Below are 19897 nucleotides of genomic sequence, written 5' to 3'. Positions count from 1 at the left end.
AGCACATTTATCGGTTGATGCCTGTACATAAAATTATGTTTCAGGCCACTGTCATGGTTTCCATTGAATTTTGTGCATAAAGGAAATCAGACTGTACCTGCAAAAAAAACCCCTATGATTCTATGGGGCTGCCACCAACTCATGCACTGACTTTCTTGAATTCTCCTCACTCTTTTCTGTAACCGGTATTACAACTTTTTCCATGACTTGATAGTGTTCATAAACCTTATCCTCCTTCTTATTATTCTTATACCCCACCCTTCCTTTCATGACAGCTCAGGATAGCTAACAGAAATTTAACATTAAAAACAAAATTAGAACCACATTGCAAAAAACCAACATTACACAATACAACAAGAGCAGCCAGTGATGTGGCGCAATGATGGGAAAGCACATTGGGCAACAGTGCTTGATCAACTGGTAAATTACAATAGAGGGAAAGGTGGGGGTGGAATTAGGCCATGATGCAGTCCACAAGTTGTACTAAGAGCTTCTTACTGGCCTGGATCACATTCCATATGAAACCACAACCAGTTTAAACCAACTGCTTAAAACTGTGGCTTACTATGAATGAGCAGTGCAAAACTCCCCCAGTGTTTGGCTTGTAATGTTGTCTGCCATTCTTGATTTGTTGAAGAAAAACAAATCACACCCTTTGTCTGTAGTGCAGCAACCACAATGGAGGAGTACCACAGAAACTCTCAGGAAGTGTGCACCAACATAGTGCTCATTTACATTAAATCATTGTTTGTTTTAAACTATAGCTTAATGTGCTAAATGACAGCCTTTTGTAGCTACTGGTGTGCATGTTCAAGTCCCTCACTTACAACCCTAACATAATCCTCTGAAAACCAGCTATCATTTCATTAGAACAGGAATTTTACACACTTGATATACTTATTCTGTAAATGGACTAACCCATTTTTTAAAAGTCTACTGATCACAATAGTTTGACCTGATGACCAATAGCATTTCAACAACTTACCTCACCAGGGTGGAGTCGATCCCAGTTTTCATTAATGTATGTCATGAGTTCAAGCTCCGAATCAAAGTATTTCTTTTTGTGAATAACACTTAGGTTGTAAAGGCATAGGTGTGCTATATCTACCCTAGAATTCAAAAGGTTTTAATAAAAAGAATTAGGATATTTAAAAAAATCATAGGTATGAACCCCACTTGGCTAAAGTAGTGATGTGGTTCTTCATAAATCAGCCAGGCCTACCTCCCGCTCCCTTGACAACCCCCCTTCTCCAATCCCTGCTCTCTCCTCCCCTGCTCATACTGCCTGCTTCACACCAATAACACTGTTTGAGATTCAGCAGAAGAGGTGGGAAGTGAGGGCAACAGAAGAACAGGACTACAGCTGGAGAGCCTTGCTCTCTCTCCACCACATCCCTTCTCGTCACCCTCCAACACTGAAATGATGGCCTAGAGCAGGCACCCCCAAACTTTGGCCCTCCAGATGTTTTGGACTACAATTCCCATCATCCCTGACCACTGGTCCTGTTAGCTAGGGATGATGGGAGTTGTAGGCCAAAACATCTGGAGGGCCGCAGTTTGGGGATGCCTGGCCTAGAGCTTGCAGAAGTCTGTTGTCATGCTATATTTCACAGAACTACCTGTTGGTGACCAAGAAAACTGCAGAATGACAACAGCCTTACCTTTTTATTATATTTACAGGTAGGTAGCCGTGTTGGTCTGACGTAGTCGAAACAAAATAAAAAGATTCCTTCCAGCAGCACCTTAGAGACCAACTAAGTTTGTCATTGGATACGCCTCCCCACCCTCTCACTATATATAAGCATCTGGTGACTTCTGTTTCAGTGTATCTGAAGAAGTGTGCATGCACACGAAAGCTCATACCAATGACAAACCTAGTTGGTCTCTATGGTGCTGCTGGAAGGAATCTTTTTATTATATGTCAAGAATGACCACTTACTAGACATTTTATTTCTGTTTCTCAATATGAAGCCAGAGAGGAAGAATACACTAATTATAGTAATTGTTCACAAACTTACTAGAGGACTATGTGTGCTTTGTTTACAGCAGGGGAAGCTAATCTGTGCCCTGCTGTGATACCCAGTAATTGGTCATCCTTCAACGTCACCCCCCTTAACCCATTTTTTAAAAAAGAATCATAACTGACCACTCTCATGTGCCCCCTACTACAATTCTGTGCTCCCAAATATGTCCCTTAGAAAAAACCTTAAAACTAGTTTCACCTTCCTCGGCCATGCTAACTTTGACGTGACCCCTAGAAGCCTGATCATGAGTTAATGGGACCTTTGCCCCAGAAACATTAGCAAAAGGCACATTATGAGAACCAACTAAAAACAACTTACTGAATTATTAGGTTACTGAATTATTTCCTCCAGTGCAGTATTGTACTTACCATTGCAAGGGTAAACGTTTGAGGTATTCTGGTCCAGAACTACAAACTGAACAAATGAATGTATAAAACCTAAAAAAAAAAATAACCAAAAAAGTAATTGCTGAGAAGGTACTTACTTGTAGCAACATATTCACTTTGCACGGTGTCTATGACTTCAAAGCCCAAAGGAGTCAATACATGCTACTTAGTAGCATATCCAATAATTAATAAAGTTATCTAGATTTATGAACTTAAAATACTTCCTTTGTTTTATATACATGCTAGTCCTGGTTACCAAACACAATGCATTGCCTGACAATTGTTTGTTAAGTGAGCATTCACAAAACAAGTCCATGATTCATATTGATTCTTATGGGAACATTTCTAATCTGTAATTTGTGTGACCTCTTCACCTACCCTCTATTGTTTCTTCCCGAAATGCCTGCAGCCAACCAGCAAAAGAGAGACAAAGGAAAAACTGATTTGTCCAATCTCTCCTGCTCTCTCATTTGTCTCATTCCTCACTCCCTCCATAGTTTCTGCCCAAAAATGGCTGGTCAAGCAACAAAGCACAGACAAGGTTGTTCAGATATCTGAATCTGTGGCATGTATAGTGAGGTTTGGGCATAATTATTTATGTTTAGATGACTGAATTTTTGCATAATGAGCAGTTATCCTATATAATAAAGTGCAAGTGTCTCTGCGTCCAGTACTCAGTGTCCCTGGGTTTGCGCTACTGCGCATGTGCCCCACGGACACAGGGACTGGACGAAGAGACTGCACGCACGCGCTCTCTCGCCCCCCCTGCCTCCTCCAACCACCGCTCCCGGCCAGACACCACCTCACTGCAGGGCACGTCGGGGAAGCGAGGGTGGAGGCTGGCAGAGGTGAATGGGGGGGGAGGAAGGGCACCTTTGAGGAGCCCGGTCCGGCTCCCGCAGCCGTCGCCGCAGCGGCTCCGGAGCCCGATGCTGCCGTCTTGGTCCTCCTCCGCCTCCTCCTCACAACCCTCCCTGGCCTGTGAGAGGAGCGGTGGGGCCGCAGTGGCGGGAGGCCGCGAAGCAGCGGCGGCGAGGTAGTCGTTTGTGTCCCACGGAGAAACGGGGCTTCCCGCCTTGCCAACGCAGGGCTCGCGGCCGGCCCCAGTGCCACCTCCAGCCAAGCCAGGCCAGGCCAGGGAGGGAGCCTCTCCTCCCCAGTGTAGGTCCCGGGGTTCGGAGAAGCGCTGCGCAAGTGCTTCTCAGAACCCCGGGATGTCTCCTTCCTGTCGGCGGCTGGGGGAGAGGAAGGAAGGAGGAGAAAGGGCTGCTTTCTCCTCCTTCGTACCTGTCCCCCTGCCACCGACAGGAAGGACAGGTCCCAGTGTTCGGAGAAGCGCTGCGCAAGTGCTTCTCCGAACCCCGGGATGTTCTAGCGCCCGTTTACTCAACGGGCTAAATTACACTAGTTATAAATATAATTGTTAAGATAACTGAATCTTTATCTAAGTAACTTTATTTATACAAGCTAACTAAATAAATACATAGCTAGGTAAATGGGGACAGTTATATTCTGTCTTTCTGTAACAAATTACAAATAAAAATATAGACTAAAGACTAATACAATCCTAATAAAGAACAGCAATAAGAACATCACATGTCATAACTGCAAGCGTGCAGAAAATAATAGTATTATGATGCTATAGGTATAAATGCATTATTTCCTTGTATCTCCCCCTGCCGTGCCCCCCAGAATAAAACCCTGACAAACACAAGTTGAAGCAAGAAAATACACCTTACCTGTCACCAAACAGCATTGGCTTTTGGAGGCACTGCACACAAGCCTCATGAAACCACTGTTTACATTTGCAGCACTGTAGCATCTTTAAATACCAGCTTCATTAACAGAAAGGAAGAAAGGAAAGGAAAGAATTGAATTGGAATGTGTTACATGTTCCCTACTGAAGTGCAAACACATGGGACAGAATCCAAATTTGTGCAAACAGACTTCTGCTCATGGAACTTGATTTCACCTTTCTCTCCTTCTCACTGCAGCCCTTCCCCCCAAAAAACTTGCTCTGGAGAATCGCCCAACCTCCCGTAGGACATTTTGAGGGCCCATAGGAGGCTGTAGGTGGGAAGAAAGAAAGGTGATGAGTGGAAGCCTGTTCTGCATGGCAGATCTGGATGCAATCCATTCCATTTCAGTAAATGGAAAAGTGACACTTAGGCAAAAAGCTGAAGGAAATTTTATCATAATTTTACTCCAACTGAAAATGTGTGGCTTAATATTATTGTGCATGTTTACTTGAAAGCAACTCCCACTGGGTGCTATTCAATGCTAGTCCTATTCAGAGTAGACTCACTTAAGGTAATGAACATAACCCTAGGTTCATTAATTTCTCTGGGTCTGCTCTACTCCAAGTAGGACTTAGTTGAATACAACCCAATGTGTTTAATGAAGCTTACCGTACTCCCAAGTTAAATGTGTAGAAACGTGAGCTTAACAATTTTTATGAATGCAGACTTTAAAACTGAACAGAAAGTGTAATGAAAGCCTAGTGTCACTGATACAATGGCCATTACTGTAGTAAAATTGCCTTATAAATATATACATAATATTTCTGGAACAGAACACAGCATTCAGCTTTCATACAGATTACTGGCATTTAATAGAATATACAGCAATAAATGTGAGAAAATCTTTTCATAAGAGTTTCAACATGCTTACTCTCCAGGACCTCCACAGTAGCAATAACACTGTTGGGCATTTGTTTTATGGCCTGCATCCCATTCAAGGTCGGATACATTGTAAGGCAATGTCTGCTTCATGACTTGCAGTGCTTTGGCATTTGGTCCTTTCTTAAGTGCGCCACCTCTCTGGAATAAAACAGATTGAAGCAGCGACCACTACTATACAAAATCAAGTTCAATTTCAAACTGTAGTCACTTCACTAAGTGGATAACTTACCTTTGTTGTTGTTGCAAAGACACACTGCCGGCAAAGCCATTTATCATCTGAATTTATCACGCTGGAATCTATATTTGGCGTGTGACACAGCTGGTGATAACCTGAATTCAAAAAGATTTTTTTATTCTTTATTACTCTAAAGTTTACTAAATACCCTTGCCATCTTAACGTTTATGGCACGTGACAATAAAGAAAACCCAATCCATCTTCTGATTTACATTATAATTCAAATGTATTTTTTTATGTCAAGAGGTACAATACATATCCCATATGTACACAACTGTATCAATAGGACGACATGTAGCAGTGCCAGCCTGCTTATGTAACGGACCTACAAGAGAACTTCCAATTCCTCTCCTACACACCACACACACACACCTACCATCCAAATCTGCTCTGAAGGGCTGGAGGACCGTCTAGCTGGAGGAAGGAAGGAGAGTCTGAGGAAGACGTGTCAGTTCCGCTGGCACAACACTCGATCTCACCCCATGTACTTAAAGTGGACACAACACTAACTTAACTGTGTCACTCAGCTGATGGCAAGGGTTCCATCAGCAAAACAGGAAGGGGAGCAATTTTCTGCAAGCCCCTGCCTCCAGCAATCTGCTCCAGAATATTAAGGGAACGTGTGGAGTAGCTTCAAGAGCAAATGACAGGCTGCAGAGGAAATAGTGAATTTGCTAAATAAACAGATACATAGATAAATAAATAAATAAAATCCCCTTCCTGTTTTGCTGATGGAACCCTTGCCATCAGCTGAGTGCAATGCTAATTTTTTTTAAAAAAAAATCTGCATATTAAGTTCACTTTACCTTGACCACACTTATCACAAATAACCATTTCATTGGGTGCTTCTGAATATTCTTCCTGACATATTGTACAGACCATTTCCCCACTTTCCGTAGCTCCTAAAAAGATAAAAGGTTATGGTTTACATTAAATAAATAAAATACATACACTAATTGGATACGTTATATTATTTCAAAAATGGCTGCAACACATAAGAATAAAACTACATGTTATTATTAAATTCATTTTTATATCACCCTCTTCACCTCTTTCCTATAAAAGCTCAGGATGATGAACAGTGTAAAAAAAATATGATTGCAGTAGCTAATCATGTTTTAGGGGCCAGCTGTTTACATCTAAACAGCAACAGATGCACTTCCCTAGAGTTCCTCAAACAGGACATTGCCATACAGATGGCTCAGCCAGGTCTTGCTTCCAGCATAGACATAAGTAGTCGAAGGAGATAAGACTTTAAGGCCAATGCTTGATAAATGTTGCCCATCCAAGATTAATGCAGAGTTGTCAAAAAGGGACCTAAATAGTCTATTAATGGAAACTCCCTGACCAGGCCTTTAACTTTATTCTGTTCCCTCCAATGGGGTCTCTCACTGGAAATAGATGAGGTCTGAAATTTCATAGTATCAATAAAAATAAAGTAAGGTTCTTGCCTGTTTGTATGTCCTTCCAGAGAACCCAGGATTTGGAACTGTCTTCAAATATAATGAAGCAGCTCTGCTTAAGTTTGTTTATCTGAAAAGGAGAATAAATGTCAGTGTTTAGATGGCACAGCCTCAGAAGTATAATTTTGCAATGCTGTTGGACACAAATTACCTTTTTGATAGTTCCAAGATAAAACAAGCCATCTGACCATCTAGCTAGGACATCTTGACCTTCTTCAAATTTGCACACTGGCTTTTTGGTTTTCTGTCCATCCCGCGAGGACAGTTTGGTCAAGGATGTTGGTGGTTTTTGGTTTCGACGTAAAGGAGACCGCTTGTGGACCACTGAATTACCCACCCCCGTAGAGTCTCTACAGTAAGAACAAAAACAAATGTAGAATTAAGATAAATAATTTGTCACTTGCTCTTCTTGTAATAAAAATATAAAGCCCTCTTTGCACCTTCCAACCCTCCAGTTAAAATCCATCTGAAAACTACAAGCCATGTGACACTAAAATGCAAATAAATTCAATCTAATTAAGTTGATATACTTAAAAAAGCCATGGGGTCACGAAGAGTCGGACACGACTAAACGACTAAACAACAACAACTTAAAAAAGAGTACTCAAAATAGGAGTGGGACTGAAAGCAGAACTTATCAGAAGAAAAATCTGAGATATGAATATGAAAGGTGAAGTTAGCCTTTCTCCTGGGGAATTGCAGCTAGTGCAATATCAAAATACTGGGCTGGGGAAATAGGTCATATTCCTGGATGTCAAGATTGAGTTGTAAACATCAGTTCTGCCATTTCTACTGCCAATATAATCCTCTGGAATTACCTTTACAACCTGTATCTTTGCAGTACTTTCTGAATAGACTCAAGTAGTACTGATCAGTAAGCAGTGAAACTTGCACATGCTAAGCCTATATTTTAGGGGGTCATCTGAATTACTTGCACAACTAACAAGTAAAATGGTCTTTTGGTGCCATTTGTAAGAATAAAATCAATGTCATTTTTAATTTTCTATTTACAGTATAGCAACAAATGCAAAACGCTTCCTTTCACTCTGCAAGTGCGATGTTGTACTTGTTCAATGGGTATTTGCATAACACATCGGAACACCAAATCATATCCAAGGCACTTACAAAAAGCTGTAAGGAAATACAGCAAACACAGCTCTTGGCTTCTAAATCTTGGAATGGATGCAGTGCCAGGTAAATCATGAATTCCAACTTTCCACACACAGTAAAAAGGAGAATGTGGTATTAATGAAAGGGTGGTCCCCTGCACCCAATAATTTATCTACCAAATTTTAACAAGTGAATTACACTAGCCTCATCTTCCCTATCACTGGAGAACACTGGGATGGAGGGATGGAACTTATCCATTGAAAATGTCTACTGGTAGAAGAACCCCCCAAACCAGCTGTATACAACACAGCAACTTAATCTTGAGAAGTACATAATTGTGTTAAAAGCGAACATAATGTTCTGTTATGTTATTATATATGCTGGAAGCCACCCAGAGTGGCTGAGGCAACCCAGTCAGATGGGTATGCTACAAATAATAAAATTAGTTTATCTGCATGTGGACTGCCTCGCCAGAGTGGTGCATGCTCTAGTTATCTCTCGCTTGGACTACTGCAATGCGCTCTATGTGGGGCTACCTTTGAAGGTGACCCGGAAACTACAACTAATCTAGAATGCGGCCGCTAGACTGGTGATTGGGAGCAGCCACCAAGACCACACAACACCGGTCTTGAAAGACCTACATTAGCTCCCAGTACATTTCTGAGCACAATTCAAAGTGTTGGTGCTGACCTTTAAAGCCCTAAACAGCCTCGGTCCAGTATACCTGAAGGAGCATCTCCACCCCCATTGTTCTGCCTGGACACTGAGGTCCAGTGCCGAGGGCCTTCTGGCAGTTCCCTGAGAGAAGCCAAGTTACAGGGAACCAGGCAGAGGGCCTTCTTGGTAGTGGCACCTGCCCTGTGGAACACCCTCCCACCAGATGTCAAAGAGAAAAACAACTACCAGACTTTTAGAAGACATCTGAAGGCAGCCCTGTTTGGGAAAGCTTTTAATGTTTGACAGACTATTACAGTATATTTTAATATTTTGTTGGAAGCCACCCAGAGTGGCTGGGGAAACCCAGCCAGATGGGCGGGGTATAAAAAAGTATTACTATTATTATTATTTTGATCATCATCATCCTACTCATGTTCACTACAAAGTCCCACTGTGTTCCAATGCGGCTTGCTCCACAGTAAATAAGCTTATGTTTGCAGTCTTACAGATACTGTAACCCATTTCCCAGAAACATAGCCACTGATTCCAATGAGACTTACTCCAAAGCACAAACAAGATGACAACCTTAAAATCCGTTGTAACAGTAGCAGTAGACCTTTTGTTTTGGTTGGTTACAGTTACTTTGAAGACAATGAAGTCCATTAGGATTCTTGTTTCTGGTGTAATATGCATCCCTACAGCAACACCTATTTATTCTCCAATTGATTTTCAGAGGTTCTTAAATAGTAATTTACAAAATCTTGAGATTAAATGCCCAATATACAATTGAAAGACAAAACTGGACCAGAACTATTAGATCTGGTTATGATAGTCTACCCAACACTTACAATTTCAACATTTAAAACAAAAAATATTCACAAGCTTTATAGCAGTGACTTCGGGCTATCTTATGAAGTCCACCTTAAAGGTGCCAACGGAATGCTGATCAATGAACTTGGTGATACCCAACATTAGTCAAACTCTGAGCAGACACACTGAAATAGGTCTATATCTTGAGTAACATTGTAGGAAAAATATTTTAAGCAGTCCACATAAAAATGCAAACTTCAATTTATAAATTCCTTAGAACTAGATAAAAAAGCAAACCATGTATCACAAATAAAACTCAGCAGTGTAGAAAACCCTATAGCACACTATATGTTTACCCAAGCTTTCCTGGACTCTGATTCTTAAAAAAAAAATAACTTTTTTTTTTATAAAAATAATCAGAGTCCAGGAAAGCTTGGATAAACTTATAGGGTGGTATTCAGCTAAGTTTTATTCAGAACAAATACACTGAAATTAATGGGTCCACTTTTGAGTAAAAGTTTGCTGAATATGTTTTATAGATCATTGCTGCTTCCATCCCAATTACCTGGGAGACAGTATTATAGAGAGTGGGTGCTATCACCAAGAAGGCCCATTTTTACTTTTTTACCAAGTGACAATCCACTAGTCACGGCTACTTAGAATATTCAAACTGCCATTCTAAATTTATCTCTAAATCTAAGTCAATACACCACTTATACTTGTATAATCATTTTCTAAAATAAGCAAATTATGACAACCTTTTGTGTTCCTCAACTGTTATGGTTATGAAAACAGTAGTAAAAAAGGTCATCTTCCCTCACACCAGCGACAACATGAGAGAATAATATTTTCCTTTTAATACGCAATTACTTTCTTAATGATGGAAGGAAAACTATGGGGAATCCACATAGGGAAGTGGGCTTCTGCACCCACAGTTGATATATACCTGCATTCATCTAGACCGCAAATAATTGGCTGAACACACCAACTTTCTCCAAACAAAAACACAAAGCTGGTTACATCTGTTTCTAAATACATATGATTTCTAAACGTACATGGAACTAGAAGTGCATCAGGATCAGGTTGGTAGCTTGTGAGCAGGGCATAAGGAGTAGATGTTCACAGCTGCACTGCTATCTAGCTCTCAGCTCAGTGCAAACAAAACACCAGAGCAAGAGTGCAACACTGAGGCGAAGTGGTAAAATACTGCAGGGGTACGATAGCTGGACAAGACTAAACTGGGGGCAGAAACAGAGCTGGCAAAGTCTAGAGCAGATCATGGCAATAGAAGCGGTCTTTCCCCCCACCTCCATTTCCTCCTATTCTGCCACCAACTGATGCTGGTAATTCAGAACGTGGTACTTCCCCTTTCTGCACACCACAACTATCAGAAAACATCACACACAGATGCAGCAGACTGAGACTTACACATGCTCCCAATGCGCACACAAGCTGATGAAGCGCCGCTGCACAAAGTAAGTTGAGCTTGTTCCCACATGTTTTCTTCTGCTCTAACAAGTTGGTGAGCAGGAAAAGGTTAGAATTCTGTGAGTTGCTGCTGCTCTGAGAAGGGATTGCTGCAAGTGACCCTCATGGGACTCCAAGTAGACCTACAGGATGCCACAGCCCTGCTTCCAGAGTAGGGCTAGCTCAGAGTCCCACTTCAGCTGCTTAATAACGAGGACCCAGCAATGAAGCCGCTCTATATGCTGTATGATACAGAAGTGATGGGGACTCAACTTGTCTGCCATGCAAATGGTCGCTGGCTACAGCAGGAGGTAGATGAGATGTTAACTGGCCACCAATGACCAGGAGGCAGCTGTGAGGTAATGAGTAATGGGACATGGCAATCACCAATCCTTTTCTTCTGCAGAAGGAAGTCAATGGCTCAATGAAGAGGGGGAAGGCTTAGATAAGAGGTGGAGACCCTCTCCTTTAGATAAGAAGCACAAGGGGTTTTGAGGATTGGGACAACCTGCCCACTAGTCTTCAAGTTAAAATAAAAAAAACATACAGAAAACAGAGTATAGCTTTTCTTTTTTTCTTTTCCAAAGTTTGGACTGAAACGTGAGGTGCATTCATATGTAATGTAGTCTACCCCCGATTTGCACAGGGGTTGTTTTCTAGGTTATTGTGCATGTTAGCAGAGTGAGCATAAGCCTCCCTCTTCCGGGTCTGAAAGCGGACATTCTTTAAATGTACGTAAAAAGGCAGTTGCCTATATTACATTTCATGTTTTTGCATGCAAGGTAACATGTTCAGTCCCAGGCAGTTCTAGTTCTAACAACTGTGTGTATTCTAGCTAGGAAAAGCCTTCCAACTAGCACCCTGAGGGTGGACAACAAGGACAGTGTGGGCGTAGTTATAAAGTGATATAGTAACTAAATAGAGCAGATAAGGAACTGTGTGCTGTGCAATGAACTTTGTAGGAAGTGACTACCTTACTTTTTTACACAGAAGTTTAGGCTGCTATTCTTCCCCTGGTTTGTGGGCTTCACAAACAACAAAGCTCCCGTGTGTTGATTTTATTACTGTCACTGAATCCACAATTTATTTCATTTGTTGTGCAAACGTGCAGAAAGACGATGCAGGGGTGCACTTGGCTTGAATATACCAATATATCAGAAAAAACATGCTTCCCCAATACACAGTCCCATGCTAATGTGCCCTCAGTAAGCCTGCAGTCCCTGCAACCTCTTGTTAAATCAAGTGAGATTAATTACCAAAATATTCCAGTAGATAAATAACACCTACCTGGAATCAATTAATTATAATTAATTATTCTTGCAAGGAGCTCAAGGCACCCTACATGGCTCTCCTTTATCCTCTCAACGATCTTGTGAGGAAATTAGGCAAAGACTAAGCCCATGGGAACCCAGTAATCTTCACAGCTGAAGAAGCGCTTGAATCCAATTCTCCAAAGTCCTACTACTCTTAACCTCTAACCAGCCTTTCTCAACCTTAGGTCCCCAGAAGTTGTTGGGACTACAACTCCCATCATCCCTGACCACTGGTCTTGCTAGCTATGGATGATGGGAGTTGTCGTCCAACATCTGGGGACCCAAGGTTGAGAAATGTTGCTCTTTCACAATATTGGCTCTCTCTTTTTCTTCACCAAAGATTGTTGACATTTTTCATTGTATAGTGTTAGTGGAGGCTTGCTTATTGGGCTGTCACAATGACTGCCTGTACAGGTAACCTGCAACTTACACACATTTAACATACGCAATTTCAGCTTTATGCAGTTGAAGGCCAGCTGGTTGAAATCATACAAATTAAGCTGAAGAGCTTAAAGCAGGGGTCCCCAGACTTACCCGGCTTTGGGCAAGTGCCCGCCGCGCCGATCACGCGGCGGGCCAGAGGAGTGCGTGCCCGTGCGCATGCGCACACACACTTACTGACGCAGTGGCGCGCTTCCAGGTCGGAAAAAGCGCCGGAAATCGTTTGTGCGCATGCGTATGGGCCTCCCCCGACCTGGAAGTGCACCGGAAATGACCTCTTCTGGGTCGGGAGAGGTCCATATGCACAAACGCACAAACGATTTTCGGCGCTTTTTTCCGACCTGGAAGAGCGCCGCCACGCTGTGCGCCGTAAGAGCGGGTGGCGGCAGCGGGCGGTGGGGGTCGACGCGGGCTGGATTGGGAGGCCAATTGGGCCGCATCTGGCCCGCGGGCCGTAGTCTGGGGACCCCTGGCTTAAAGGCTCTTCTTGCAGAGGGTTTTCCCAGGGTGGAAAGTTTTTTAGCTCTTAGTCTTGCTTACCTGGCTATGGGTGCCTCTCACAAGATCTCTGAGAGCCTCCCAGAGTCTGGTAAGGAAGACTGACAACTTAAAAGCTCTCTACCTTGCTTGTTGTAGTAAGACCCATTTGGTGCATCAGCTCCAGAAGGTAAGATTGCTTGCATGGAAGCAGTTCCAAGGGGGTTGTCAAAGTATATGTATTTTTGTGTCTGCGCACCATCCCCAAAACGTACCCACTGTACAAGATGCGATCACACTGTACTCAGCCTAACCATCTTCAAGGTTACTGCAAGGATAAAAGGGTGCGGATAAGCTCCTCAGAGAAAGGGTGGGATATGTTGTTGTTGTTTAGTCGTTTCCAACTCTTCGTGACCCCATGGACCAGAGCACGCCAGGCACTCCTGTCTTCCATTGCCTCCCACAGTTTGGTCAGACTCATGTTAGTAGCTTCGAGAACACTGTCCAACCATCCCGTCCTCTGTCGTGCCCTTCTCCTTGTGCCCTCAATCTTTCCCAGCATCAGGGTCTTTTCCAGGGAGTCTTATCTTCTCATGAGGTAGCCAAAGTATTGGAGCCTCAGCTTCACGATCTGTCCTTCCAGTGAGCACTCAGGGCTGATTTCCTTCAGAATGGAGAAGTTTGATCTTCTTGCAGTCCATGGGACTCTTCAAGAGTCTCCTCCAGCACCATAATTCAAAAGCATCAATTCTTTGGCAATCAGCCTTCTTTATGGTCCAGCTCTCACTTCCATACATCACTACTGGGAAAACCATAGCTTTAACTATACGGACCTTTGTCAGCAAGGGTATGTCTCTGCTTTTTAAGATGCTGTCTAGGTTTGTCATTGCTTTTCTCCCAAGAAGCAGGATGGGATATATATACACCTATTACCTTTGTTCACCAGGAGGATTGCCATGCCCCACTTATCTGGATTTTCTCAAAAGAGAGTTTTCTTACATACTGCTCCTCCAATTCCACCATACTGCCGCAGAGCACCTGGAGTTCAGGAATTCTAAAGAGAGGCTGGCAGTCATAGTGGAGAATTTAGCATCCCAGAAAAGAGTTAAAAGCTTGTGAAACTGATCCCCCCCCCAAAAAAGAGGACACCCTCAATTTAATTCATGAACTGAATCTACTTTTCACATAAGGAACAAACAACCAAAACATTGAGATGAGTGGCACAGTAACATTTGAAAACCAGAATAATGTAATCTGTGCTATCCACATGGAAGGGAAAAAATAACATAAAATGTATTGCAATAGCGGTTAAGTGGCAATGGAAGGACATCAACGAAGACCACTAAGTAAACAGCAGCTGGACAGAAATTGCAATTAATCATGAGTAGGAAGGGACCACAACCCCCTGCAATGTAGGAATCTTTTGCCCATCATGAGGATGGAACCTATGACCCTGAGATTAAAAGTCTCATGCTCTACCAACCTATACAGCTATCAACCTATATGGCCACAGTTAATTATTTAAGGCATGAAATTTTGTGCATGATCAGAAGTGTGTGTGTATATATACACACTCTCTCTCTCTCTCTCTCTCACACACACACACCCTTTAAAAGAGGCCCCATGGATACAGAGTATACATGTTCCACGGGCCTGTTTTAGAAGACTCACAGTGTGTGTTTTGCTCTAACATACCAAGAATGTGTTAAAACTAAAAACATGAGATGAAGAGAAGGAGGAGAGTACCGAGCACCCTTTGAAATAATACGTAATACCATCTTTATTTTTTGGGGGGGTTTGCAAATCCAGAGTCTAAAATTACCGGACCCCCTCCTTTTCTAAACACCGCATAAACATCTACACATGCAAAGAGCGACGATCACGACAAAAAACGCCGCGGCTCGTTCATAGGTACGGATCAACAAAGCCAGGAAACTTCCCCGTTCCCTGAGAGTCGAGGTCGCCACGAGCTATCAAAGTGCCACACTCTTCCCCACCCCCACCCGGGAGGCCCTTGCCTTTGTTTTGGTTTCCAGGTTGGAAGGTGGGGAGGGGGGATACAACTAGAAGCCCCTTCAAACCCACAAATACAGCTTTACGTCGCCAGTAATATTACACAAATACGCCCCTCCCCGCCTTCTTTTAACAAAGCACAATTAAAAATAAGGTCAGAGTGGAGGGTGTGTGTGGAAGAGAGAGAGGCCTTCGTGATGTCGGTTCCCTCCACCCAACCTAACCGGATTTGCGGAGAACAGAGAAAGGAAATCCAGCCAGCAGAGGAAACTGATGGCGCGGAGGGGAGGGGAGACGGAGCCGAGCTCTTTCTCCCGCTCTCTGCGCCAGCCATGGGGGGCTTTCCTTTCCCTCCCTCCCGGGACCCCCCCTCCCCCCTCCCCTCCCCGCTCCCTTCACCCACCTCATTCGGTCTCTCCGGTGGGGCCACCAGCTTCATACAGGGAAATCAAGTGAGCTCAATGCGCTCCTCCCGAGAGAAGCCTCCCGCCGCCCGGGCTCCTCGCGAACCAACCACCTCACAGGGGGTGGGGTGGGGTGGGGTGGGGGCTCTACAGGGTCGTTGGACCCGGGGAGGGGGGTGGACTGGACGAGGACGAAGCTCAAGGAAGCCTCACGGGCAGTCCTTCGCCTCCACCGCAGCCCTTCGCCATTTTGCTTTCCCGCGGAGGAGGAGGCGCTGGTGCATTGTGGGGGGAAACACAAAAGGAGCCGCTTTTCCAACGGCGACGGCAGCCCCGCCCTCGTGCCGAATCACCACTACCCCCATCGGCGAGGGGCGGGGCGAGGGAGCGCGAGAGCAAGAGGCAGCCAGCCAACCCACCAACTTCTAGATGAGTGCGGAAGGACACGGGGCCGCGAGAGTGCCTTGTCTGCGGGTGAACAAAGAGGAACTATTTTAAGAGAGAGACACGACTCTCTCTCTCTCTCCTCCTCCGCGTCTTCTTTTTAGCGAACCCTCCAGCGCGGGTAGAGAGCGTTGGAAGGAAATCGGGAAGGTGTTAGGGAACAAGACGCAGGTGGAACCTTTTGCTAGCTTCGAGACCGAAGTGGACGACTTCTGCTCTTTCCTAACAGCGATATACTTAGTGCTTTTTTTCTTTTAAAAAAATGGAAACGTACTGGGAGCCAGTGTAGGTGTTTCGGGACCGGTGTTATATGGTCTTGGATGGATAGATAAATAGATCTGTAGTAAACAAAACCTGCCCTCATTCCCTTATGGGGTATGCAAGAGCCCTCATAGAGTCCTTCTTAGGTTCTCCATGGGTAGGAGAAAATAACAGAGGCCAACCAGAGAATATTGAGAAACAAAGCAGCTAATAATCTTTACTGACTGTTGCAACAGGGTGTTCCCTCTCACACAGGAGAAAAGAGAAGGACCCAGAACCAAGGTGTGCCCGCCCTTACATAGATATTTTGAAATTCCCTGCCCTGGAGCTCAAGTCAAGACCACCCCTCCATACATCCTACATACAGTACATCACAAAAGAGGTGGTCCCCAGCAGGAATTTGGGAGTGATGTTTCTCTCCTGTCTGCCAGGATACCTGATAATGCCTTATCTGATTGCATTTCCTGGGTAGCCTGGCCATTCCTTTGAGATGGTAAATATATAGTTCCTGAATCTCTTACGCATATTGATAGTGTGCTCAGCTTAACAGATCCTTGCCAGACTGTATTTACAGGGAGGTGTAAGCCCCTACAGTCCAAAGACAATTGGAAAGTTTTTCCCATTTCCTTCCTCCTTGCAGAGAAATATTTGAGGTCAATTTGGGAGAGTCAAAATGGTTTCAGAACTTTTTTCTGTACTGTTTCCAGTCATTGGTTTATATATCATTATGAAAAATTGCCCCTAAAATGCGCAGCCTTTTAGGAAGGACAGACGCGGGTCGGAAGCTCCAAAATTTGCACTAAATTCAGCTCCGCCGGGAAATGACAGAGACCACAGGATGCTGTCAGGAAAAACAAACTGATCCTTTTATTACAGAAAAGAAAGAACTACAGCTGTAGGGTCCCTGCCTCAAAGAATGTAGGAAGGAACCCCGGGAAATGGTGCATCTCCCCTTTATACCTTTCTGTCCTCACATGGAAATCCCTGGACTGGGAGGGACGGGAAAGACAAGGAAAATGGGTGCTGATGGGATTAACTGGGTGTTGATATGACTATTTCTTCATATGGTGAAATGTCAATTGTTCTCCTCCGTTGCTGATGGGTTTCCCTTTGTTTGATCAGTCTAGATGGGAGTTGAGGTGGGGCTGTTCCTGGCGATTGCCGAGGGGTTGGGGTCCATCCGGCAGGTGTTTTCCCCCAGGTCACGCAAGGATGATCCCTGGGATTATGTAAAAGGTGACACTTCTGGAGGTTTGAATAAACTGTCCCAGTTAATCCATCTTTGTCCATGTGTGTCTTTTGAATCAGGATGGTGATGGGGCAAGGTTCAGGTGGGCTGGGGTCATGCACGGGTTATGCAGCATTTCCTTTTACAGGAGATATATCTAATACAGAGAATTCTATGCAAAAGGTAGTAGTCCTGATATATAAAGGTTCTGAGACATAAAACAGCAATTCTAATACAGAGAGATCCTAGCATACGTCATGAATAAGACAGCAATTCTAATACAGAGAGAATCTAGCATAACTTAAGGCAAAAGGTTCTGTAGTGATAATCTAAAGGAGTCTGGGGCAAAGGGGAAGGTGGAGAAGGGAAATGTGTGAGCTTATGCTAACTGTTGTGCATATGCAGATCCTTAAGCCTTCCTTAAGGCAGGGTTGTGTCCAAGCAGGAGGGATGAAGGTCTTTGAAGCAGAGCGGAGACTGGGAAGATGGCGTTGAACAGGATTCTGGGTATTGCAGCTGTCAAATTCTGTCACCCCTCTCTGTTCATTAATAATGGTGTCCTGCTTCCCCCCCATATAATTTTCTATAACAATATTTATGTACATGTTCGCCTTGTACATTTATGAACATTTATTAAATGTTATTTATTAAATATTATTAAAATTCTTATAACAGATCCACAGATAAAAAATGTTTAGGGGTACTCTCATTTTGACTCAAGAAAATAACAATTTTATAGTTCAAATCAGAAAAAATGAATACAGTAAATGGGCAAAAGTAGAAAGATTCACAAAATGTTTAGGGGTATGCCTGCATACCCCCAGAAAAAAACAATGGATATACTCTATACTGTATATTTTTCTGAAATATAAAAATGCATTCCTAGCGAAGGTGTTTTGCAGTTGTCTCCCTGCTGCTCTTTCACGTCCCTGCCTCAGCTCAGAGAGGCATAACAATAATAATACAGTCACACCTCGTGTTGCGTTCCACTCTTGTTACGGACTTTCAGCTTACGAGCGCGGCAAACTTGGAAGTGTTTACTTCCAGGTTCGCCGCCTGCGGATGCACAGAAGCGATCTGCGTGCTTCACGCATGCGCAGAAGCACTCGATCGCGCCGCACACATGCACAGAAGAGGCACTCTAGTTGCAGACTTTTCGGGGTGCGAACGGCACCCTGAAATGGATTAAGTCCACAACTAGAGGTACCACTGTAATAATAGTTACAGGTAGGTATCCGTGTTGGTCTGCCGTAGTCAAAACAAAACAAAAAAAATCCAATAGCACCTTAGAGACCAACTCAGTTTGTCATTGGCATGAGCTTTCAAGGTGCTACTGGAAGGATTTTTTTTATTTTGTTTCAATAATAATAATAACAATAATAATAATATTTATACCCCACCCATCTGGCTGGGTTTCCCCAGCCACTCTGGGCAGCGTCCAGAACAGGCTTCCTCAACCTCGGCCCTCCAGATGTTTTAAGACTACAATTCACATCATCCCTGACCACTGGTCCTGCTAGCTAGGGATCATGGGAGTTGTAGGCCAAAAACATCTGGAGGGCCGAGGTTGAGGAAGCCTGTTACAGCACATATAAGAAACCATATGTTTCTGCTCCCCTGCCCTATTGGATCAGGCCCAACAAGGTGCATTTGGTGATTCCCACATCATGGTTCCTAACACTGGCCGACTAGATGCCTCTGGGAAGCCTACAATAGGGGGCATGAGGGCATTGGCCCTCACTCCACTTCTACTACCAACTGGCCAAATGCAACTATTATGGAAACCCAAATAAAGATGGGGCAAGGTGGGCTGGGTGAGTGTCAGTGTGTTACCATGAACCAGACTCAGTCTGAATTAGGGGGAGTTTTTTACTGTGTTGCTTTCTATCTAGAGAAGGTCGCAATGTTGTTATCTTCCTTCATTGATAGAAGGAAATGAGAGAGTCCGATAGAGATGTTATGTTTGTGTGATGATTCTGCAATGTTATTCAAATAACAAAGAGAATAGTGGAAATGCTCCCAGACACAAAGGAGTGGGATTGAGCTCCTAGACCAGTTCTGGCAAGGAGACACAAACAGTCAGAGCTCAGGTGGTCCAATATATGCCCACATTATTATTGGTAAAATCCCATCAAAGAACACAGTGGCTTCAGTCCGCTGATGATATATAAGCAGTGCTTGTTCTATGCACTTAGAATATGGTTTGGTCTCATATCCAACTGTGCCACTATCTCAGTGCAATGAATCACTCAAAAGTGAGATTAGCCAGTTACACCTTCAGCATTGCAGGAGAATATGCTGATTTGCCTGATTAAAAATACGACGTGGCTTGTACTGCAGATCTGATTGGCTATTTTCACTTTGGAGCCATGCTATAGATAGCACAAAGGTTAATTATTTCAGCAGTGTTATCAATGCTTATCTGCAGAGCCAAATCATATTGTGTGGAGTTAAATCATATTGTGTGGAGTTTAGCTGAGGTT

At 43.6% G+C, this 19897-nt stretch overlaps 1 protein-coding gene across 1 annotated transcript in view; it reads right to left on the bottom strand.

The window, feature by feature from the left end:
• Positions 1 to 15768, bottom strand: part of MTF2 (metal response element binding transcription factor 2) — a 30239-nt gene extending 14471 nt beyond the window's left edge. Inside the window, exons 1-9 of the mRNA XM_035122000.2 lie at positions 15481 to 15768; positions 6941 to 7139; positions 6778 to 6859; positions 6133 to 6228; positions 5321 to 5421; positions 5081 to 5229; positions 4150 to 4245; positions 2393 to 2461; positions 986 to 1109 (exon numbers count right to left, since the gene is read on the bottom strand). Of these exons, the coding sequence (XP_034977891.1) occupies positions 986 to 1109; positions 2393 to 2461; positions 4150 to 4245; positions 5081 to 5229; positions 5321 to 5421; positions 6133 to 6228; positions 6778 to 6859; positions 6941 to 7139; positions 15481 to 15485 (921 nt within the window). The 5' untranslated portion in view covers positions 15486 to 15768. The remainder of the gene's footprint in view (positions 1 to 985; positions 1110 to 2392; positions 2462 to 4149; positions 4246 to 5080; positions 5230 to 5320; positions 5422 to 6132; positions 6229 to 6777; positions 6860 to 6940; positions 7140 to 15480) is intronic.
• Between the last annotated feature and the right edge of the window lie 4129 nt (positions 15769 to 19897).

Source organism: Zootoca vivipara, chromosome 7, assembly GCF_963506605.1.
Source record: "Zootoca vivipara chromosome 7, rZooViv1.1, whole genome shotgun sequence".
NCBI lineage: Eukaryota > Metazoa > Chordata > Lepidosauria > Squamata > Lacertidae > Zootoca > Zootoca vivipara.
This window is presented reverse-complemented; position numbering and strand designations above follow the sequence as displayed.